This window comes from Artemia franciscana, chromosome 6 (assembly GCF_032884065.1).
Source record: "Artemia franciscana chromosome 6, ASM3288406v1, whole genome shotgun sequence".
Classification (NCBI taxonomy): Eukaryota; Metazoa; Arthropoda; class Branchiopoda; order Anostraca; family Artemiidae; genus Artemia; species Artemia franciscana.
In genome coordinates, this window is record NC_088868.1 from 8,348,443 (window position 1) to 8,373,038 (window position 24,596).

Consider the following 24,596-nt stretch of genomic DNA (forward strand, 5'->3'; position numbering starts at 1 on the left):
AAGCTGATAGTCTTCTGGTTCTAAAAATGCAACTTTTATTGATTGATATTTACAGAGGCGCCATTTAGGGGGGGGGGGCAAATGCCCACCCCAGATTTTTCAGGGGGCCCAAGCTTCCACCACAAAGGGGCCTTTGCCAGCCATAATAATCCATTTTGTCCAACATAATCCATTCTGTCCAATTGATTTGAAATTACTGCACGCCTTCACCAACGTATTGTTTACTTAAATAAGAAAGTTTCTCACTGAAGAGGGCCAGCCTTTAGTCTGGTTGAATTTTCCACTTTCAGTTTAATCACTTAACCTCCTTGATTATGATCTTTGATGTTATAATTAATCTTAAAGGTCAGTGTGGCTGAGTTCCACATTGGGTTACAGTACATTTCCATGCAACACACAGGGTGCTGAAAATGAGTATTTATTTCGAATGTTCAATCAATGTGCTGTCAAAACTTACATTTTTTCTTACGTGAAAGTTGGGGGGCCCCAAATCGAGCTCATGCCCACCCAAAGATTTGGCCCAAATGGCATCTCTGGATATTTGTTCTATAAATCATAAATATTAGGGGAGATGTGGGTACCCTAAGACATGTTCAGGTTTATGACAGATATCTGGAGAATGATTTGCTCGGAGTACATGATTTTACTACTTCAAAATAGAGCTGAATGGGCTTTCTCCCAGATTTTTGGCATATTATTCCCTTGATAAATTTTTTTGGTACCAACAATTTTCCTAACCCCCTTCAATTATAACCCAGCTCTAAATGGGTACCTGGAGAAATCTGGGGAAGGTAAACAGGAAGGGTGTGCAAAAGCAGAGGATGGTTGACCCCCAATCCCCCATTGCCCTTCCTGGCTGAAGAAATGAGGATCAGCACTGCTTGTAGGGACTGTGAAGTCCAATGTTGTAGTCTTTACCTTACCTTCTATTGTCCCAGAGTACCTAAACCCTCAGTTATTTATTTATTAATACCAAATATGGTAAGCTTTCAAGCTTGTCACAATAAACATAATAAACAGAAGTTATGACAATACTGACAACATAATACACACATACAAATCAATGAAAATAACGACTACAACAAACACTGACAAATAATACTATAAATTATTTAAAAATGATTTACTTTGAAAATTTGTTTCTGCTAGTCTTGTTTTGAATCTGTTTATGTCATCTGTTAGAAATGTTTTAGGTAGAAGGTCATTCCATGGCTTCCACACCCTGCTGTAAAATGAATGTTGGCCCATTTTCCTTTTTGAAAGTGAGGGGTAAAATTTATGTGGGTGATAATGGGTCCTGTTAGTGTCATTAAATGTGAAGAACTGTGATGTACTCTGGGACATCCCAGAGAGTACTCTGGCACACAGAGCTCTTTTTACCAAATATCATTTATTGGAAACCTACAATGTACATTGATTACAATAAACATATAAAACAGAAGCTTGTAACATTATTCACTCAACAGCATGCTGTGAAAGGTCAATGTCAAAGGTCAGAGATTTTACTGCAAGTTTTGTGCAACCACTCAGATTAGGTTTTGTCAGGCATAAGGCAATTCTGCTTACCATCACAAAGGCCCCATCCTTTGTCTCTTGAAAAATGAACTTCCAAGTTGGGAGCTTTTATTTCAGGAAGTTCACATTATATACTTCCATTTCAATCTCCAAGACCTCAGCAGCATAATATTTAGAACTATTTTTTAGTAGCATATAGAACTGCTACAAAATCACCAGATTTTATCTCCTTGGTAGTTTTTCTTTTTTTACAGCCTCTTTCAAATCACTCATGTGTAATCAATCATAAATGTCTGCATAGAAATCATCAGAAGCAACATCATTACTGCTGTCACTAAAATGTAAAGTCACTTTTCTTATCTTCTTTTCCTGGGTTTGCATTCCTTTTTTCTTTTCCTTTGCTTCTTCTTTGATTTTTTCTCTTGAGATATATTTGTCTTTCTGCTTCAAAAATGCCATCTTTAACAGTGGTTGTAGTCAAAATCTTGGATTGGCCAGTTCTTTTTCCTTCTTTTTTATGTCTGAGTGACAACTTGATGTTCAGGAATAGGAAGTATCTGACTTAGGAGACCACAAACAGAATTATCAGTCTTCTGAGCCCCAGGCACTGATGGCCTGTCTGATGAGCTGCTCTCTACACCTGCACAGCTCTGGTGTTCATGCTTGCCCCCATAAGAGCTTTTGAATCACTGCAATTGCTACAGATACCATTTGAATTATGATCTGACATATATCACCTAATTCTATCTTTCAGCTTGACCTTTGGCTGGTGTTGCCTGATGTAGACATGAGGGTACCCTGGGAAACAATGGACAAAAGTATGCCAGGGTACCCAGAAACATATGTCCCAGAGAACCCAAGCAGGAACCTTTTTACAAAGGTTCAATTTTGTATGACTAGAACATAATGTAAACCAATCACTGAACAGTGTTCTGTAGCCAAAAGAACACAACTTCTGATGAGAACACACTGAATATCATACAACAAACCATTCAGAAGTTATGTTATGAAAACTATATCCTCTTTCTTACACAAAGAACAAAGAAAAACTTCTCACCTAAAATCTCTGAAAAAAAAATGTATGATGTCTTCAGGAAAACACACGGTATACTACCTAATGGATGGTATAATGGATGTAAGGCAGACTTTTGGATAAATTTTCTTCACAAAGGTACAATGTCCCACCTCCCCTAAATATTTATTTTCTCTTTACAATTGCTTTTCAAAATAGAGACCATATTTTTAATTTATGCTGACAAATTATTGTTGGAAATTTCACCAAGAAGGCAAGGCTCTTGTCACTACCCTCAGATTGCATCATTTTGAAGTAAAATAGGGGTGGTCCAAAGACCCATCTCAATTTTTCTGGAATTCCAAAGAGAAGTGGTTTTTTCCTAAAAAGAGGTCTTTTATCCTATAATAATTACTTTTCTCACAGATTCAGTTTTAAGCTTTTTTAGACCCTTGAAATGATATTTGCCTTCTATATTTTATGGTATAAAAAGGTCAAAACATTGGTTTCAAAGTTACTATTTCATTATAAATGTATTTTGTTGAAGTTATATAATCTATAAGCATTGATTTATCACAGTTAAGTTGAATATTTGATTCAAAACAATTTCTCCATTTTTCTACAAACCATGTTTCTTCTGTCAGCTTTGGTATCATCATAGCCTAAAGGTGAAACAGCAGTTTTTAAGCAGCCTCACAGAATAAGAAGAAAACATAGTGGATTATTTTGAATTTGTTTATTCAGCTTTATCTTGACAAATCAATGTTTGTGAATTATACAGCTTTTGCAAATGGAGTGATATTGAATTATTAAGTTTGAAACACATGTTATACCCAAGTTTTATATCCAAAAAATATAGATTGAAATTGTTATTTTCAACAGTCCTAAAAGGGCTTAGGATTGACTTTGCAAGAAAAGTAAGATTATATTCATAAAGAAATTAAAAAGGAGACATTGAGTAGTATGTTCACTTTATTTGTAAGCCAATAATATGAACTGTGTAGTGTTTGCCCTTGTTTCAATCTTTCATAGCCTAAATAAATGGAACCAATGCTGATAAAATCATGAAACAGAAATACACATAAACAATATAAAATTTAGGCTATATATTTGCTTATTAAGGGGGCTATAATATAGTGGAGTCAATTCCAAACATTGTTAAATAGTCTAAACTACAATATTTCTAGCTGTAATGAAATAGCCTAACAATGGTGTTTTAAAAAAATTTTCTTCTCAATAGCCCTAATTATTGGCTTATGCTCAAAAATTTCAATTCACTATCAAGCCACACTCCAAGAAACTTAACATTAGAAGCAACTTGAAAAATATAATGAAGCCTACTTTATGCAGCACATGATATTCTAATTTAATTTCTGCAGTGCATAGATACCACAAATTTCAATTTAGTATCAAAAGAATCTTAACATTAGAAGCAACTTGAAATAATATAATGAAGCCTACTTTATCCAGTCCATGATCTTTTAATTTAATTTCTGCAATGCATAAATACCAACTTTCAAATTGTTGACATCATTTCAGCAGTTTCAGCTAAGCGCCGAAAAACTTCCGAAGTTGTAGTTGTTAGTCGTGAAACAATAAACATTACCCAAAGAAGGATCTTAGTAATATCTGCTTTCCCAACCTTAAAGTGTTAAATGTCTTATTCTCACTCTTTAAACCCCTGCTAGCTCTATGAAAGGGTATGGGTGCGTACATTCCCCGGAAAATAATCTCCTTGGGAAAAAACTTGCACAAAAAGGGTGAAAATTAAAACAAAAACAAATCTTTATTAAGTCCCACATGGTAACTACAATGACATCAGGTTGTGGGAGGCTTTGGTGTTTTCACAGAAAAATTTACGAAGCGACACTTTTGTATCTTCCCCTGGGGGGGGGCATATTAAAACTCTGTGAGTGATACCAGAAATCATTACCCTTGAAATTCTGCTGGAAGAGCTAAAAAAAGAAGATTAATAAATATGTCAGCTTAAATATTTTGCCAGTTTTTTTCAGCTTTTTTTTCTATCAAGTGTTTTGCATTGTATTCAATAAAGTTTTCTAATTGAGGTGGGTTAATTTTAGTGCAGTTATTTGTTTCATAACAACAAGAGAACTAAACTAAAGACATTAAATAGATGATGCAGGGCTGCTAGCGTCGTGTTCTACGAAATCTAGATTTTCGGTCCAACTACAATTTTTTTCAACTGTGCTCACAATCATTGTGTCATTGCAATTGGGAAAATCAAGTGTTTGTCACTCTAGAAATTATCATCTCTTCAAAGAGCTATTGTCTTTTTTTTGCTTCTTAGGCAATTTGTTGTGTAGTATCTTTAAATTTTTATATATCCCTTTTAGAGAAGTAGTTGGAGCATACACCTTTGTCAGTAGCCAAGTTTTCGTCGTCTAATAAACAGAATCCTTTCTTCCTCAGCTCCTTGGACAGTTCAAAATATGTGTATTTTTGTATCGTTTTGTTGCTAAGTTTCTTTATGTGCATGTTACTCTCAAGCAGCTTCAACAGAATATTATTGGCTGCATCATATTTTTATTTAGAAACTTCATAATTTATCTTGTTCCAGTTTAAACTTGTCTGGAAACTAGTGTCCATATGAGGCGCAGTCCATTGATTCCCATTTTGAAATAGTAAGTATGATGACTAAACTACTGCTACTACTACTACTACTAATAATAATAACTCACTGCAGCACCAAGCCGCCTGAGGCCAACACAGCTACACACGCTCCTCCTCCAACCTAATCTATTTAAAACCTCCCTCTTTACAACCTCCCAGGAAGTTCCCATTTCCTTAAATCTTTATTTATGACATCCTCCCAACCCAAACAAGGATGACCTACTTTCCGTGTAACCCCAAAAGGTTGGCCAAAAAGGACAATCTTTGGTAATCTGTTATCCTTCGTCCGTAGAGCATGGCCTAGCCATCTCAACCTTTCTTTCATTATAGCCCTAGAAAGCGGGATTGAACCACAGTTTTTGTACAATCTATTGTTTGAAATACGGTAAGTCAGCCAGGTACCCAGAACAATCCGTAGGCAATTTCTTTGGAAAACATCTAGTAAATGTTCATCTGCTTTTCAGAGCGCCCATGCTTCAGAGCCATATTTTACCACTGTCATAACTGTAGCTTCCAATATTATTATCTTGGTTTGCAGACTTATATATCTATTCATCCAAACTTATTTTAACTGTGAAAAACACCCTGAGCCTTAGCTATTTTACTTTTAACATCTTCACTACTCCCACCATCTTTACTAATAATACTACCGAGGTAACTGAAGCTCCCAACCTGATCAATTCTTTTTTTACCTAATGTCACCTGTTCATCTGCCAAAATATTTTCAAAATTACTTCCTGTCAACCTGAATTATCTAAAATTGGATTCAGTGACACTTGCGAATCCAGCACCTAGAAAAAATTCGGTTGTTAGATTCAGCGATAATTTCTAGCTAAATAATGAGATTGTACATTTAGATTTCTTCTCAGAATTTAATTGGTTTATTAGCAATAGTCCATTTAGTTCAGAAAAACAGGATTTCCATCATCTAATATGGGAATTTCTTTCAGGGATGTCGAATATTTTATTAAGTCCAATAGTTTGAAAAGACTTAGCTGTCACAAAGTCTTTGGAATTGCTTTGTATTGTTGAGAATCGGGACTCTTAAGTTTCTCTATGTTTTGTTTTTGTATCCTTGATCCCAAAGGATTGAATTTTGATTGAAAGTTAAAAATATTTGAAAATGGTCTATTAAGAGATCAAATAGTTTTTTTTATGACCTCTTTCTAACTTAAAACATAGCGTTCCATTACTTATCCAACAAGTAGGATAAGTAAAAAGGCGATAGGAATTTACGATCGATTTTTTCAAGTTGCAATCAAAATCCTCATAAGCAATAGGCCAAAACTTTAAAGCTTTTTCTCATACATACGCTTTGTTGAGAAGAAATAGTTGGAAATCACCTTTGGTACAGAAAAAGGATAGGTTAGTTGGCTGATTCACTTTTTCCTCCTAGGGCATTATTTTAGAGTTTGGACTCGTTTCATAAAAGCCATGGGATAGAATTTTTTGAGACTTCTTGGTACCTTGGAAAGTAGTTGAGTGAATAGGATTATCAGGAATTAATCCAATTCTTAAAATGTAATCTGGGATGTTATTCCCAGGCTACTAAATGTACCCTTCTCTTATTTCAATGGCTTGAAGATTGCATCAATGATAAATATGTATCTATCTTAGGTGAATTCAGACCAAAAATATTTTTATTTTATGTTGAGTTATTAATCTCTCACTTTTGCTTTAGTTCTAAAAATGCAATTTCAATTGATAGGCTATATAGCCATGAAAAATTTATAATTTGGGCCAAATATTTGCACATTAGGGTTGAGGGATTAGAACATTATAAATTAGGCCTACTCTCAGGAATTCAATAAGTATTTTAGGATTAGAATTTCATATTTTTTTATTTTTACAAAGTTTCTTTGCACAGCCTCTAATATATAGCATAGGAAGTTGTTATAAAGCTACATCTCTAGCTTTTTGTTATTAATGGGGCTAGAAAGATCAAATTAAATGACCTGGGTTATCTGTAGTTTATTAAACAAATATAAGGAAGGGTAGATCCTATTGCAAAGACTTAGGCTAGCTAATCAAGGCTGTGTGATTAGTTGATTGAAATGCTTAAAAGTTTTAATGGCCTATTAGAGGCTTAGTATATGCTTATAGGCCTGAGTAGAGTATTATTTGATGGGTCCCTTGCTATCTTGAGAAGTATTTATTTATGAGGCTAGAAAAATCACATTGAAGGCCTGGGTTATCTATGTAGGCTATTTATTAAACAAATGTAAAGAAGGGTAGATCCCCTTGCAACACCCCAGACTAGATTATCAAGGTTATGTTTTTTTTAGTTGATGGAAATGCTAGAAATGTAAAGCATCCTATTAGAGGCTTAGGATTTGCTTACAGGCCAGTGTAGTGTGTTATTTGATGGGTTCATTGCTATCCCAAGAAGTAATTGCTTTGAATGAATTGTAGGCCTAAAATATGCCCTGGGAAATCATTATAAAGCTACATCTCCTGCCTTTTGATATTTGTGGGACTAGAAAGTTCACATTGACAACTGAAGTTATCTCTATTCTATTAAACAAATGTATCCCCTTAGTTTTGGTTTTCACTTTCTTTTTATTGGCTATAGCTTTTGGAAATATTAGTTCTTATCTCACAAGCAGGATTTAAAGCTGTATTAAGACTTTTTCCACAAGTTTAAGAAACCATTTATACATTTTGACACCATAATGCTCAGTATTGAGCAAATAAGGCTAAAAAACTTTGCTTTTGCCTCATTTGAGTAATACCATATTGTTGATATATTTCAGGTTTTATTTAAAAACCTCAAATATGATCAAAGTTCCTTTTAGGTCAACACCCTTTTAAGGGCTAAAGACTACAGATAGCCATTTAAAAATACTATCCAGGAGATCCCAGAAGATCTGAATGCAATCCTGACAATTTCATTCACTAACTTAGAGCTACTTCCCAAGATGGGCAGTTTGTCTAGAATTTACTGTGGCTATTATGTGATTCTAGGATGGGAAAAAAAAAAAAATCATTTTTTGATGGTTTTGCAAAATAAGACACTAGAAATTTAAAATGTGGCATTTTAAATTTCTCAATTTTTACTTTAGTTTCAAGAGAATAAAATTTTGCAAATTAATCTATATTGTCTGGCTTCCTTTTCTCTGGCCCTTGTTCTATTTTCTTATTATTATTAATAAAAAAACTATAGCAAGGTACAAAAGATGTCTCAGATAATTTTTATTGGTTACTGGCACATACAATACACAAACAATAGGGGCCACATTTTGTTGTAAGGGATTGTCCATTGTGAGGAGTTTTGCCAAATTTCAGGATTGAATAATAGCAAACCTAGTAAAAATTTGATCTTCTATACGAGTCCTTCAATTTTAATAGACTGTTGGTGAAACTAGCTTATCTTTGCTTAATGATAAAAACTGTATTGTTTGGTGCCAGTGATTAGCACATTATCAAATTGCAAAATTAACTACTAGTTTGGATATTTTCAATTGTTGAAGTTAAAGCTGCAATATTTCGTTAATATTACTTACTATTTTTGTAAACAGGGGCATCAATTGACAAAATGTAGGTGTAAGTAGACTACATACATTTTTTAAAATTCAGTAGAGTTTTTTTCTTTCATTGACCTTGTCAGATAAAAGTACCATTAAAAGTATAAAAAATAGCAAAAAGTTTATTTTCAAAATTGATGGGGATACAAAGATGTAGGGGTTGGTATGCAAAATGCAGTTTTTCAAAATATACAGGGAGGGCCATATTCCAGAAGAGCTGCTTGTGAGCAAAAGGAGAATTAGAGGAATTGGAATGTTTTTTTTCCAATTCTGAGCTGAACCCAGTGTCTTATTGTGCAAAACCATCAAAAAATGATTTATTTTTCCCCATCAACTCACCATGAAGGTACAAGTATCATGTATGCAATCCAGAAGTCTGAGATCACTGAATACTATAATAAAACCAAAGGCATTGTTGAAACATTTGACCCAGCTGTGTAGTTCAATGTCAATGGATTGTAAGACCAAAATTTAGCCCATGTACATGTATTATAGGCTGATCAACATTGAGTGTATCAATAGTTATGGCATCTACTCCTTCACTATCTCTAAATCTGGAGAAAAACCATATTCATGAAAGGCTTTGTGAATTTTTTGTCCAAAGAGTTGGCTTAGCTGAGTATGGCCCTCTGTTTAGAAAGCTCAACATAGCAGTGCTTGATCAGACTCAATGTCTGTCAAACAACAGAGTTGGCAGATGAAATACATTTAATGACATCGGTTGAAGAGAAAAGAATGACCTGTAGCCTTTGCTTAGCATGTATTTGTCAAATGAGTACCAATTTTTGTAACCACTGCAAAATGCCTTTCTGCAGTGAACACCATCTAAAATCATCCATACCATAGGACTCCAAGAAACAACACCAACTTCTTGTGCTGCTTAAGACATTATTTGGACATCTCATTTTGATAATAAGTCAATGTTTCTTCAAGTAATAATTCTTACAAAAGCCTGCCATCTATGTAACTTATTTGGAAGCTTACTTTTCTAGGGTTAATGAAGTATAGAAAGACATCTGTAAAACTTTCTTAATGCTTCCTTGTATAAAAGAATGATGAATAAAAAGTAAGCTGTATTGATTTGTTGATGATTTTTTTTTAATAGAAGTAATTCTCACAAAAAATAATCCACAAGAGAAGTTTTTAAAAGAAAAGTAAAGAGCTATATTAAACGAAAAATGAACAGAAATAAAGTCAAATAATGTTTCATATGAATGGCAGTGTACATAATGCCTTTTGATTTGTTAGATATCCACAGTAGTTATAGCAGTAATAGTTTGAAAAGTAGCTGGAATAGTAGCAGTGATAGAATTTATGTAGTGTGTCTTTGTAGATCCAACACTACCCTCAATATGCCCTGGAACCCTTATTGTGCACTCAAGGTGTTTATTTAAGACTTGAAGATTTTCTTGGAAAATTAATTATACTTCCCTTTGATAACCTAAATACACATAGTGTGTTTTGTATTTAGTTCAGCATCTCCCTCAATATTTCTATAAAATTTCACCTTAATACCCTTTTCCTTTTGTAGTAGTAGTAGTATGCAAATAATTTCCTTTTCTTATTTTCACTTGCCCTCTAACATTTCTTAAATTAAAACTTTCAACTTACTCTAATGCTCAATGCTCTAAGCAATTTCTGAGTTATTATTGGTCCGCCCTTTTGGCAACATGCATGGACCTTCTGTGTTTTGATTTAGTTCAAATTCCCTCTTAAACTTCCCTGAAACTTCCACCTTAAATTCATTATCCTTTGTGGTAGCAGGTGTAATAGTAGTAACTAGATATTGCCTTTTGGTTAGTTCCACATTCATCTTAACACACCCTGAAATTTTCAACTTCATACCCTAAGCCACAGGGCTACAACTAAGGGGGTGGGGTGGGAATCCCCAAATTTCCAAGGTGTTGGTGCTTGTGCAGCCCCGTTGGAATTTAGCATATGTTTTTAGTTCAATTTAGATTATGTGTCTGAATTTGTTGGCAAACCTCACAATTCTGTTTGTACATACTTTATATCCATCCCCCAAACTCAAAAATTTTAGCAGCACCTTGCTAAACTGTTCATGAGATATTGTTGATACACCCTTTTGACAACCCACATGCACAACCCATACCCACATGATTTAGTCCCCCCCCCAAAAAAAAGAAAAAAACTGTTCCCTGACAGTTTTACATGAATTCCCTTAGCTTTGCATACTACTATTAGTAGTATGAACATAGTATCTTTTTGTTTTTCAACAACCCTCTCAACATACACTGACAATTTCAATTTTGAACCCATAGCAGTTTCTGGGCTATTTTGCTACTATTGACAAACTTCATGCATATAGAATGTTTTGATATAATTCAGCAGCATCTCTGTATTTCTTGTAATTTTCACCTTAATATCCTTAGCTTTAGTTATAATAGTAGCAGCAGTAGTAATAGTAACAAAAACCATTGTAATAGTAGCATGCAAAAACCTTTGGGTTAGTGCTACATCCCCCACAACAGGTTAGGTGGTTTGCCCTGGAAAAATCCTCTGACCCAGCAGAAAATCTCTCTAAGCCAGAGGAAATGCAATAGCTTTGCCAATAGTAAATAGTAATAGGCCTAGAATTTGATATACTAATATTTATGTATTTATTTATTTTTCCAAGAGGCACCTCATATGGAAGGGGTGATCATTTTAAGACTTAGTGCCCTTTTCAAGATGTAGCCTGCTTTTCAACTGGTTGCTACAGAATGAGTTGTTACCAACTACAGTGTTAAAACATTCTGGTGTGACAGCCCTTGTGTTTCATCAGTCGTTTTAAAGAATTGTGATGAAAGGTACTTTAGCATAAAGAGTGAGGTTTTGAGGTGGGTGCCCTCATGTACAGACTATTTCTGTTCGTTTTAAGTTTTAATATTACTTCTGACTTTCAGTTGAAAAAAGTTTTCTTTTTTATTTCAAATCTGATTGTTTTTCATATAGATAACTTTGAAGAGCACACTGCCTTTCCATGACAAAAGTATGACAATTCAAAATAGGGATGAAACCTTTTAATTGACAGTGAACAGATATAAAATTTTTAACTTGATATTTCGAACACATATACAGTGTTCATCATCAGCAGTAAAACTTTTTATTTTTCAAATCATGATTTTTCAAATCATCCCCATGCCTAACCAAGATAGGATGTGGGGTATGAGCCCAATAAACACACAATTTATTGGTGTAAAGTGGATGAACAATAATTACCAATTGGTTAGTAGCTTCCTGCTTTTTCAGTTTTCTGCTTGAGCATTCAAATATGGGACTAGTCAAAATTTTCGATGAAGTGTAGTTTGTTGAATAAGTTCTTCATAATAATTTTACTATAGAAATGGGAGATGGTGGACAGTGGTATGTATTATTGTTCATAGGATTGAAGTTCTGCATGATATGTTTTATATGTGGCTGAAGCCATCATGGTCTCTGCAATAGTGTTCTCTAATGTTTAATTACATTATGCACACACTTTTAATTTTGTGTTTGGGGGAATTTTCTGATGGTGGGGAGGGAGAGGCTCCCCCTTTCAACTTAATATTCTTAGTAATTCCTTAAATATTGACCTTTGACAACCTGCTTGCAGATAGTATGTTTTAATTAGGTAAGCTTCCCTGACAAAATTTCCTAGAATTTTCATCTTAATATCTTTTTTAGTATTAGATGTAGTCCTAGCAGTAGTAGCAGCTGTAGGAGTATCAGTGTGCATACATTGTCTTTTGGTTAGTTGGGCATCATGCTCTGAAACTTCCAACTGAATAATGTACTATAAGCTTTGCCTAAGGTATTGCTGATATGCCCTTAGGCAAACTCATAGGCCCAGTAGGAGTAGAAAATAAGCCACATCATAGCTTCTTGTGTAAGAAAGGGGTTTTGAATTAGAATCAAGTAGTTGGTGTATCAAGCCATGGCTAATTGTAGAAAAAACCAAGACAGATAGTCTGAGTGAGTGAAAGGCAAATCTGGCATAAACTTTTTTTTTTAGGATTGTATATAAATGATGTCATTTAGTTTTGTCCAAGATGTGGGGGGGGGGACTGTAATTCTCTTGAATGCAGTTTTCAACCATGATCATTCTATTGGTTTACTTTCATTTCTATCTGACTCCATATGAAGGGATTTCAGACTCTTGTCAAATTACAATAAATTCGTTCCTGAAATAAAATTTAGTTTTTAAGACTAATCAAAATAATATTTACAATTCCCTAATCCACTAAAAACAACAACTTTTTATTACAAGATAGTTTTTTTTGTCAAAATACAGTAAAAAAAATGTGATGTCGTTTAAAAATTGTATTGGAGCCAGGAGTAAGACTTAAAATCATAGACTACAGTAATACCTAACATTAGTTTTGAAAATTATCTAGAAACAATCATAAATGCTTACATATTTCATTCTTAAAGGTTGCTTCACTTACCCCCTCTCCTCGTGAGATAAGTTTGCCAGGGGATGTCAGGATTTTCTTTTTTTTAAAGACTATTACTTTAGTTGATGTTAATTCATGACTTAATTGTATAATTGTAAGTGGAAACTGCACACAAGCCACATGATACCCTTGTGATGCTCTACTACCTCCACTTCCTTTATGTCTTAAGGTGTACCATTATTTTTACATGTCCTTCTTTTTGGTTTCAGTATAAGTATGCACTTTTCTCTTTTTTGTGTGTGTGTGTGTGCCCTGTAAATTATCCTAAGCAGAACAGTAGGTCCTCGTAAGTAAAGCGCAAAAGTAGCTTCAATGTATTTTTTCTTTTATCTCCAGCCCACTCTATATGGAAGACTTTGTGGACAGAAACTTTAGAGGGGCTCATTCAATTGGAAATTAGTGTCTTTTCTAGTACCTTTTAAAAAAACAAAAGTGAGGGGATGGTGGCCAACCCCTATTGCCCTTTTTATATGTCCTTCCTTAATGCTGCTGAAAATCTTGAGATACACATTTTGTTAAAAATGTTTGAATCCTCAAATAATTATTCCTCCAGAGATGGATGACTCTTTACAGCTCTTGGGGGACAAGGGTTTTAAATTACGCAATTTGTCAGTTGTATATTTATGTTATTCATTATATTGAATGGAGGGAATAATTGATTCTGACATGGCAAAAAATGCTCAATGTATTAGGAGGAAACTTCAGGGAATGTTGAGCTAAGTAGGAGGATACTACATCCATAGCAGTTATCAAAAAGGTGTATCTGCAACATCTTAGTAATGACTAAAGGCATTAAGTTGGGATTCTCCAAACCATTTCTACTACTGAGGCTACTATCATCACTGATACTACTGCTAGTGCTGTGGCTGTACCTTGGATTGTAACTGTGACTGCTTTTATCTGCAGCTGCTTACAACTGTTAATACTTGTGGCTACTTACAACTGTAATTTGCAACCACTTGCAACTATGACATTTTTGGTCTGTCAATGTGGCTTTTTGTAAGTGCAACCACTGTGACTGCAACTGCTACTATCTGTAAGTGCATCTACTTATGACTGCAGCTATGATTAATTTGTGATGTGACTAATTAAGACTTTGAGTGGAACTTATTTAGGACTTCAAGTGTGAATACTTCTGACTTTGACTACCAGGAACTGAGACTTCTTCCTTCTGTGACTGCAACTGCTACTATCTGTAACTGCATCTACTTATGACTGCAGCTATGATTAATTTGTGATGTGACAAATTAAGACTTTGAGTGGAACTTATTTAGGACTTCAAGTGTGAATACTTCTGACTTTGACTACCAGGAACTGAGACTTCTTCCTTCTGTGACTGCAACTGCTACTATCTGTAACTGCATCTACTTATGACTGTAGCTATGATTAATTTGTGATGTGACTAATTAAGACTTTGAGTGGAACTTATTTAGGACTTCAAGTGTGAATACTTCTGACTTTGACTACCAGGAACTGAGACTTCTTCCTTCTGTGACTGCAACTGCTACTATCTGTAACTGCATCTACTTATGACTGTAGCTATGATTAATTTGTGATGTGACTAATTAAGACTTTGAGTGGAACTTATTTAGGACTTCAAGTGTGAATACTTCTGACTTTGACTACCAGGAACTGAGACTTCTTCCCTCTGTGACTGCAACCGCTATTAAAAGTAATTGTAACTGTAATTGTAAATACCTGTGATTTCAACAAGGCTACTTGGAATAACACTTATTACTGTGATTGCAACTATGACTGAAATTGTCAATGTTACTGCCTCTATTGTTTCTACTGCTACAACTATTGAACTAAATAAAAAGTGTTTAAATGCACCTAGATTAACTAAATGGTATAGAATATATATAATATAATATATAATATAATTAATATATAATTAATAATATATATATAATATAATATATATGAAAAAGAATGGGGTATTAAGTTGAAACTTTCTAATAGCCAATAAGCAGACGTTACAACAAATAATCAAGTAAAATTTATGATTAACTGAAATCACCACAAGCAGGAGTAGGGCTAACGCCCCTTAAGCCTTACCCAACACCATAACGTCTCTACCACTGTACTGAAAACAAAGTATACATATTTATTTCCCTTTACAAACAGTTTATAGTAACAAACTGTAGTAAGGAGTGACCTGGCTCAATAGTAATCAAAACTCTAAAAACGGAATTTTGATACCAATATGTACACGAAAAGAAATGGATTTTTATGCTGATTATAGATATATATGGCTAATCAAGTTTAATATTACCTGTCAAAAGTTACCAGACTGAGGAAATTTGCGTTATTTTCGAAAAAAGGGGGAAACACCCTCTAAAAAATCATAGAATCCTAATGAAAGTCATACCGTCAAATTCAGCATATCAGAGAACCCTACTGAAGGGGTTTCAAGCTTCTATCTGGAAAAAGTGGAATTTTTTATTTTTTGCCAGAAGAAAGATCATGGATGCGGGTTTATTTGTTTTCTTGTTTTGTTTTCTCTAGAGGTAATCGTATCGGTCCAGTGGTCCTATAGTGTCGCGAGAGGGTCATGTTAACGGAAATTAAAAGTTCTATTGCCCTTTTTAAGTGACAAAACATTGGAGGGTAAATAGGCCCCCTCCCCCGCCCCTTTTTTCTAAAAATCATCCTATCAAAACTTTTTAGAAAACCATTTAGTCAAAAAAAGTATATGCAAATTTCTTTTTAATTATTCATCTATGTTGACCCAAAATTAAAACTACATTAATTAAAAAATGTTCAGAAATCAAATAAAATACAAGTTTTTTCAACTCAAAGTAAGTTGCAACGTTAAACTTAAAGCGAACAGAAATTATTACGTATATGAGGGGGGATCGTCCCCTCCTCAATACTTCGCTCTTTACGCTAAATTATTTTTAGTAATTTCAAAAGAGGTATTTATTTTAATTAAACGGCCCTTGTGATTCAGGGGTCATTCTGAACCATTCGGAACAAAATTCAAGCTTTAGTGTAAAGAGTGAGGTGTTGAAAAGGGGGCGAACCCCCTAATATACGCAATAATAAGCTACGAATGTAGAAGTGTGTTATACAAGTTAATTTGTAAGTTATGTATATTTTTTTACTAATAAAAACGTTTGGAAATAGAATTAATAGTTGTAGTGGCCTTTTTAAGTAACACAAAATTGGAGGGCAACTACAGCCCTTCCCTCGCGTTATTTCTTAAAATCGTGCAATCAAAACTTTGAGAAAGCCATTTAGTCCAAAAAAAAGTAAAATTAATCTGCAAATTTCCTTCTAATTATTCATGCACAGTGAGCCAAAATCAAAACCTGCATTAATTCAAAAACTGAATAATTTCTGTTCGTTTTAAGTTATAATGTCCCTTTTTACTTTCAGTTAAAAAAACTTGATTTTTTAAATTTTAATGATGGTATCAAATCTAGAATTGCCCATAACTATCCCTAATGAATATAATATAGTTTTTTTTTTGTAATCTTGGCTGCTTATGGTGGGTTGCATTGTTTTTTGGTTATGTTTTGACAAATAAAAACACAACTCAAAATAAAAATTATCTAAGTAGAGCTTTTTTGGATAAAATTGTTTCAAAGTTGATTAAAAGTCGTTTTAAGTAAAGTTGTTGAAGTTAAGTGATAATTTTGTCTTTAGAAGGCTTAGCGGGATGCTAACCTAATTCCTGTTTGTGCCATTTCGTTTAAGTTTTAACTTGATGTTTTTGGTAATGTTTATTTGTATTTTATTTCATTTACTGGTTGATAGTAATATGTTTGTTCTCTGCTGGAATTATTATTTGAATATTCTTCTTCTTGTTCTTGCTTAATGCATCTCTTTATTATTTTTTTTTTGAAAAACTTCTTTTGTGGAAAACTATTTGTCTTTCTTTGATTAATTTTACAAGCATAGGGATAACATCGCTAAAAGATGTGTGATTTTAACAAAAAGTAGCAACATACTTGTTGCACTACATACAAAACATACTTGTTTACTTTGAAACAAGTACCCGTACATAAGCCCTGGATAAAAATCATCAAGCACTCACTATAAAATATATGAAATTTTTCCTTTTTCCTGCTAGTTTGTGCATGCATGTTGGTTTTTTCTTCTCCTTTTCACCCGAAAGAAATTGCATCAAACCAGTGGTCATGGAATATTGCAAATAGACTTGTTTGAAAAATATTTAAAGCATCAGGGTCGTGTCAAGTAAAAAAAAAAAAAAAAAACACTAAAAAAAACAATACACACAGAAGATCTAAACAATGCGCAAGGACGTATTCGTCCCTAAACATTTATTTAGTCCCTGTAAAGTGAAACAATTAAAATTGAAAAGTCAGTTATAGGCTTCAAGGGGTTGAGTTGATTCACTCATTCTTTCTCTCCTTTATGGAATATATTTTTTCTTATTATTTTTGGTTTGTTTATTTTCTCCAAGAGCTGACACAGATATAGATCTAGTTATCATAGAGCCATGTTTATTACAGTCAATTTTCAAAATGATCACAAAAGATTAAATATTTTATGGAAAAAGTAGAATTAAGGGCTCTAGTGGTTACCAAGACTTAAAACATCACGTGTTGAATTATGTTGATTAAGTTTATTGTTTATTGCTCTATAATTTGTTTGCAAATAGGATAAGTATGATATTTTCTAGGTTTTTGTCTGACTTAGTTCTTACTGAAATATAGAAGACTGTGTTCAAGCTTATTAATTACTTAGGATCTGAAGATTGCAAATTACGAGAAGCTGGTGTTTGGGTGAGAGGATTTATCTGTGGATTTAAACTGATCGCAAAAAAATGGACAGAGCTGGCCTACCTGAACATTTGTATATCAAGCAAGGTAATTAATAACTTCTGTAAAAAGCCGTCTATTTATAAAAGAATGTTCATTTGTCCATGCTTAAAAGCTCACTATTAAAAAAATTAAATAATTATCAGTAAAAAATTTACATTTTTATCAACTATACTTTTCCTCCAAACATAAGTAAACTAGTCAAAATAAAAGAAATAGTTCATACTATTTGGTATATAAAATATCTGATGTGCTCATCTGATTGTATATAAGCTACATTAATCAGGGTTGAAACTAAAATAGCTCATAATTAGCTAGAAACAGAGCCCCCAAACTTCCTTTCCTTCCGTAAGAGAGAGAATGGATAAATTCTTATCTTTTCAAAGAACACACAAGACAAAAAGAAGTGTTTTTCTGCCTTTTTTTTTAATTTTCATGTATGTTTCTGATATTTCTCTTTATAAGTTAAAGCTTGTCTTTTTCAGGATGTTGTTGATTTTAGTAATTCAACAAATTTTCTATAAGCATCAAAGGTTAATGAAAAACAAACAAATTCTTTTACTAGAATTTGTTGTTAGAAATAAATGGCCAAAGATTATCAATAAAACTTTTGAAAGAGGAAAGCTTTAGGTGTCTTTGTTAAAGTCTAATTTGGCCTATCCATAAGAAACGTAATGATAATGACTGTGATATTGATGGAGGCGTCAGCTTTATATCTATTGGAAGCAAATTACCTTGTACAGTTATAATACTAGACTAAGAGATGCTGTAGATTAAGTTTAAGACAAGAACAGTGTGGTTTTAGGGAGAGGAAAGTTTATTTTGACCAGAATTTCCCTCTTGTGTTAATAATTGAAACGTTTCTTCAGGATCAGACCACTTTAGGCATACTCGATATAAACCAGGCTTTCAATTCAACAGATGTAAAGCCCATTCCAGGTAAGTACATTATAGTGATTAGTGCCATGTATAAAAATAATAGCGAATGACTTAAGTTGGACAAGAAGGACTGGTAGTTTGTTTGGTCTTGAACAGTCGTTCCCAACCGATTTGGGCCATGCCCCACCAAGGCATTCCTAAACTCCTGATGCACCTTTCATGATATTTAAATTATTCAAATTATTTTCTTATTCAAGTTTTCCCTTGTATTCTCCTGAAGGAAGCTTAAAAGGCCATTAACTTGGTATCTCTTTTGGAATCGTCCTCTGGGCATATTTTGTACTAATGAAAAATATTGACTGAACACAACTCCTTTTATACAAATTATAACGTTATTGTGATACTATGTTGTATCTTTTGTGTTCTTTAAATGCATTTAAATGTGACGTGGTTCACATGAAAAAGTTCTTTTTTTTTCAAAATTAAGGCTTTAGAGCATAGTTAGCCAAAGGATGCTCGTTCTGCCCATGACCCACCAAAATATTGCCATGCTCCACTGGTGGTACTCCATGTTGGAAATCATAGGTATAGAATCAAGAATATAGCAGGGTTATGTTGTATTCCAGTTTGTATGTATGGTTTGATTAACTTTGTGCTAAGGAAAGGGTTTGGGAAAACATGGAATCGTATTAGAAAGTAAAACTTTCCCAGACTTGGGTATGTGGTTGATTTCATAAAATTAAAATAAAGAAGTTAGCAAAATGAACAAACTTGCCGAGGTTTTGAGCTAATGTTGGAAATAATGGTAATAACAGTTAGCAAAATGAACGAATTTGTGGAGGTTTTGAGCTAATGCTAGAAATAATGGTAATAACAGTAGTCAAGCATTTTTATTAAATATGGGTACTCAAATGGACTCGTTTGACTGACTAAATATCAAACAAGTCCTCTCGAGGGCAATAGTGAAAGAAAGGTCAAGATGGGTAGATTGGGTTTTATATATGAAGGGTTTCAGTTTACCAAAGGTTAGATTTTTAAGGTGTCCATCTGGTGCCAATCGAAAGGTAGGTTGTCCACTTAACGAGACGAGATCAGGCCATAAGGAAGGACTTTGAAGTAAGATATTTCTAAGAGGGCCTAAACAGCAAAGTTTTTAATAGTTTAGGATGGAGGAGGAACATCTGCAGCTGTTTTTGTCTCAGATGATATTGTGCTGGTATGAGTTATTAGTTGTAATAATGGATTTTATGGGTTACTAAATGGTTAAAAAATTTGGAGTATTTTCTAATAAATTTGGAGAATTTATCCGTGGGACGTCCAAAGTATGATCAGAGGTTTCATGAAAGTGTTGTTGCTTGACCACATTTGATCCTCCTGATCTAAGATAGGATTTACCCCTATTTTATCATCATTGCCTAAAATCTTGTTTTGAAAGAAATTATCGAAAGTCTTTGCTTCCAATGTGGCTATACTTGTAAATGATTTCTGAGACAGCAATGGCTAGGCATGACAAGATGAAGACAATATATGTGTAAAGAAGAAAAACGAGGATATTTCCGATGTGAAAAGACAAACTGTATAAATATGTGGCTGAGGAATATTTGGATATTAAAAATATTTTCTTTTTTTACTCCTTTATAAATATCCTTTTCTCATCTTGACTGAATTCCTAATTCTCTTTCAGAAGTGGAAGATATATTACCAAGTGATTCTCAGGAGCATTTTGTAAGTACAAGTCCAAGTTTATCATCCAGACAGGGAGACAATATTTTGGCTACCCCTGATGCATCCGTTAAGCTTGAACACAATTCTGACCCTCTTCATCTGGAATCAAGTGCTAGCAGTAACACAGGTATGTTTCAGGTTTTTCTGCAATTTTTTTCATGGACATTGCAATAGAGCTGCCTAAGTAAAAAGCTTAGTGGTTCCATGTATATTGTTTTTGTATTTTTTACCAAGGCACTTTGTATCGGAAGGAGCTGTCCTAGAATTCTGGCAGGAGCTCATTCGATGGGAAATGAAGAATCCTATTGCCCTTTAAGAGTCAAAATTGATTAGAGGGCAAATTTATTTTTGTTGTGATTTTTCTATGTTGTCTCGGCATGACGAGTCTTGAAAAAAAAAAATCAATGATCATCATCTGAGGAATAAGTTTATAGGAGGGTTATTGAATACAAAACATTTATTTTTTTTTTTAAACAGCGTTCTTTATGTATTTTTGTTCACCTTGTAGTAACTAGATTCACTTGCTCTAGGTACAAATTCTGGCTGTTCTTAGCCTAGCTAAGAACAGCTAGCTAATTTAACAGCCATTTAACGTAATTTAACAGGCATTATTTCAATCTGTCTTCCACTAAGGATGATCCCAGTTCCCCTGGGGGTCAGTGTGGCTAAAGGGCAAGAGCGAAGCCTCTGTAAACACTTTGTGTAAAAGTTATGGCGAAGACTTCTTCCCTCTTGGGCTTGAATGAAGTATGTACATACCAGACATTATGGGTCTAGAAGCATCTGAGTGCATTTCTTTGTCTCCCTCTGTGATGACCCTACGTGGTTGGCACTAATGCACTTGGTGCAGGATTCCTGAATCCTATATCCAAAGAATGTGTCGAGTATAATTTCATTTTTATTAAAAGAAATAAAAATGTTTGAATAGCTGAAACTGTCACGATTTTAATCATATTTCTTTTATATCTACTCCATTTTTATGGCTTTCACCAACTTTTCTTCCCTTAGTTTCTGTTAAAGTGTGGAGACGGAAAATAATCTTCTTCGGAAATAAGCGATTTGCCAGTTTTCTGACGAATATCCAAGTTTCTGACCATTTGTCGCCATCTTACATTTACTATGTGCCTTAGAAACGTTTTTGAACTCTAAAATTTTTTTTGTCTTTATTGGCGTATCTCCAAAACTCGCTTGTACATAACACAACCAACATAGTGTCGATGCTGAGTAGTCCCAGTCTTAAGGGGAGAGAGAACTTTTTGACCTCCAAACTGATTTAACATTGTTAAAAGTGGTGTTTGCCATTCTAATTCCACATACTTCCGGGCAGTTAATTTTATGTAAACGCTTGCCTAATATCTAATAGCTGAGAAGCTGTTTTTCATTATTAAAACCTCTATTCAGGTTTTGTGCATATGCTGAACTCCCACTGAGTGTAAAAAGCAGGAGATTGAGGAGTTTAGGTTTAATGATTGCTTTTCACTTTATTTTGCTACAACAAGTATTTTGTTAGTTTTGTAAGTTCTTATATCACCTCAAAGTTACTACTACTTATACTACTCTTTGAAGGATAATAAAAAAAACAGTTTTCACTAAAGAAGTTTTTTGAAGAAAAGTAAAGAGCTGCATTAAACGAAAGACTAAAAAAAGTAATTTAAGCATTAAATGGACATACCTCACTGTGTTTTTGAAAATTAAAAAATATTCTGATACTTTAAATTTACATTTAAGTCAGTCCTTTTCCCATATTCTTTGACCGGTTTCCCCCCTGTTTGAAGATTAATAAAAAAAATAGTTTTCACAAAAGAAGTTTTTTAAAGAAAAGTAAAGAGCTGCATTAAACGAAAGACGAACACAAATAAAGTAAAAAAAATAATTCAAGCGTTAAATGGACATACATCACTGTATTTTCGGAAATTAAAAAATATTCTGACGCTTTAAATTTACATTTAAGTAAGTCCTTTCGCCATATTCTTTGACCGGTTTCTCCCTTTTTGAAGGTTAATAAAAAAAAAGTTTTCACTAAAGAAGTTCTTCTTTTTTTAATAAAGTAAAGAGCTGCATTAAACGAAAGACGAACACAAATGAAGTAAAAAAAAATAATTCAAGCGTTAAACGGACATACATCACTGTATTTTTGAAAATTGAAAAATATTCTGATACTTTAAATTTACATTTAAGTAAGCCCTTTCCCCATATTCTTTGACCGGTTTCCCCCCTGTTTGAAGGTCAGTAAAAAAAACAACAAAAAAAAACAGTTTTCACAAAAGAAGTTTTCTAAAGAAAAGTAAAGAACTGTATTAAACGAAAAACGAGTACAAATAAGTAAAAAAAATAATTCAGTGTTAAATGGACATACATCAGTGTCAATAAATAAATGAAAACTTGCGGAGTAATTGCAGCAAGTAAATAATCAAGTCCAAATAAAACGAGCTCAAATTACCGTAAATAGGTGTAGAGCTAACATCTACGCCTTCTAAAAACTAAAAGTCATTTGTGCTTGGGAGCTGTGTTCACACCAGCTCATGAAAAATTCATGGCAGGCATATTGTCAAAAGGATTTGCTGCTCATGACGCTTCGCGTCGCTCGCGCTGCTACCTTTTGATGAATAAGTCACGTTACGTAAAAACGTGTGTCATCGATGGGGTGACTTTTTTCTCTCCTGGATGATGCAAGATTCTGTCTCCTTTGGGATGCCGGGTGCGTGGAGGTTTTCAGCACTTCTGGCCTCGTCGTTGCAATTTAGATTCGACCAAGAAACATGACTTGTGGAAACCAAAATGCTTCCGCTGCCGGTTAACTAAGGCGCTTCTCTCTGGCTAAGGCGTTACTTCACTTTCGGGAGCTAAATTAAGTTTAAACTCATTTTTCTTATTAACTCTACGTTTCTTTTTTTTTTAGTCTCCCGGTTTTGCTGAACGATAAACTGAGTTTGGAGCTCAGTTTGAGTGCGTGGTTTGCCGTTTAACTCTTTGTCTGTAGATTGGAATATGAAATCTGGTCAAAATTCGTCGAAGCGCTAGAAGACGTGGTTTATCTTAGAGATTTAAGCTAAACTAAGAAAAGTCAATTCTCTATAGTCGTTAAACAGTTAGCAACGGAAAAATCTAAACGATGAAAACGAATGCGGCTAGTGTTTGACTTCCAATGTACATCAAGAATGGTTTTTCAGCTAAAAAACAAAACAAAAACACAGTCTGATCAAGAAAGTATTTTTTGGCCCCCTTTTGTTTTCACATCCAACGTTGATCACGCCTCATAACTGAGATATCCAAATTATGTTGGGCTGGGATATATTGATTCACTCTAATGAATGCCGAAACCGTTTCTGGATCCCACTTCTTTTTTCAATGGTGCTTTATTTAACCTCACGGGTGAAAATTGTCTCCGTTGCTACAAAGGATTGCAGCTCTTGAACCAAGCTCTGAATATGGTTGGTCACATGGTCAGTGCCATCCAGGTGAAACAAAAGCTTGTCACCAGAATCGTTTCTGCCGATGATTTCTGCACAGAATCTCAGATAAAAACGGACACACTTATTTTAGACAAAGGTCAACTTCCTCGTGTTGCAGCTCTTGAACCAAGCTCTGAATATGGTTAGTCACCGCTACCAGGATCAGTGCAATCCAGGTGAACCAAAAGCTTGTCACCAGAATCATTCCTGCCGATGATTTCTGTACAGAATCTCAGATAAAAACGGACACATTTATTTTAGACAAAGGTCAACTTCCTCGTGTTGCAGCTCTTGAACCAAGCTCTGAATATGGTTAGTCACCGCCACCAGGATCAGTGCAATCCAGGTGAACCAAAAGCTTGTCACCAGAATCATTCCTGCCGATGATTGCTGCACAGAATCTCAGATAAAAACGGACACACTTATTTTAGACAAAGGTCAACTTCCTCGTGTTGCAGCTCTTGAACCAAGCTCTGAATATGGTTAGTCACCGCCACCAGGATCAGTGCAATCCAGGTGAACCAAAAGCTTGTCACCAGAATCATTCCTGCCAATGATTGCTGCACAGAATCTCAGATAAAAACGGACACACTTATTTTGGACAAAGGTCAACTTCCTCGTGTTGCAGCTCT

At 34.2% G+C, this 24,596-nt stretch overlaps 2 protein-coding genes across 3 annotated transcripts in view; one reads left to right on the forward strand and one right to left on the reverse strand.

The window, feature by feature from the left end:
• The window catches only part of LOC136027999 (thymus-specific serine protease-like), a 53,907-nt gene extending 49,834 nt beyond the window's left edge, over positions 1-4,073 (reverse strand). Inside the window, 1 exon segment of the mRNA XM_065705525.1 lies at positions 3,989-4,073. Coding sequence (XP_065561597.1) covers positions 3,989-4,002 — 14 coding nt within the window. The 5' untranslated portion in view covers positions 4,003-4,073.
• A 2,342-nt stretch (positions 4,074-6,415) lies between these two features.
• Positions 6,416-24,596, forward strand: part of LOC136028003 (zinc finger protein 239-like) — a 45,100-nt gene continuing 26,919 nt past the window's right edge. For both annotated transcript variants that reach the window (XM_065705542.1, XM_065705541.1), the window contains exons 1-3: positions 6,416-6,523; positions 17,770-17,956; positions 20,472-20,639. In XM_065705542.1, coding sequence (XP_065561614.1) covers positions 17,914-17,956; positions 20,472-20,639 — 211 coding nt within the window. In that variant the 5' untranslated portion in view covers positions 6,416-6,523; positions 17,770-17,913. The remainder of the gene's footprint in view (positions 6,524-17,769; positions 17,957-20,471; positions 20,640-24,596) is intronic.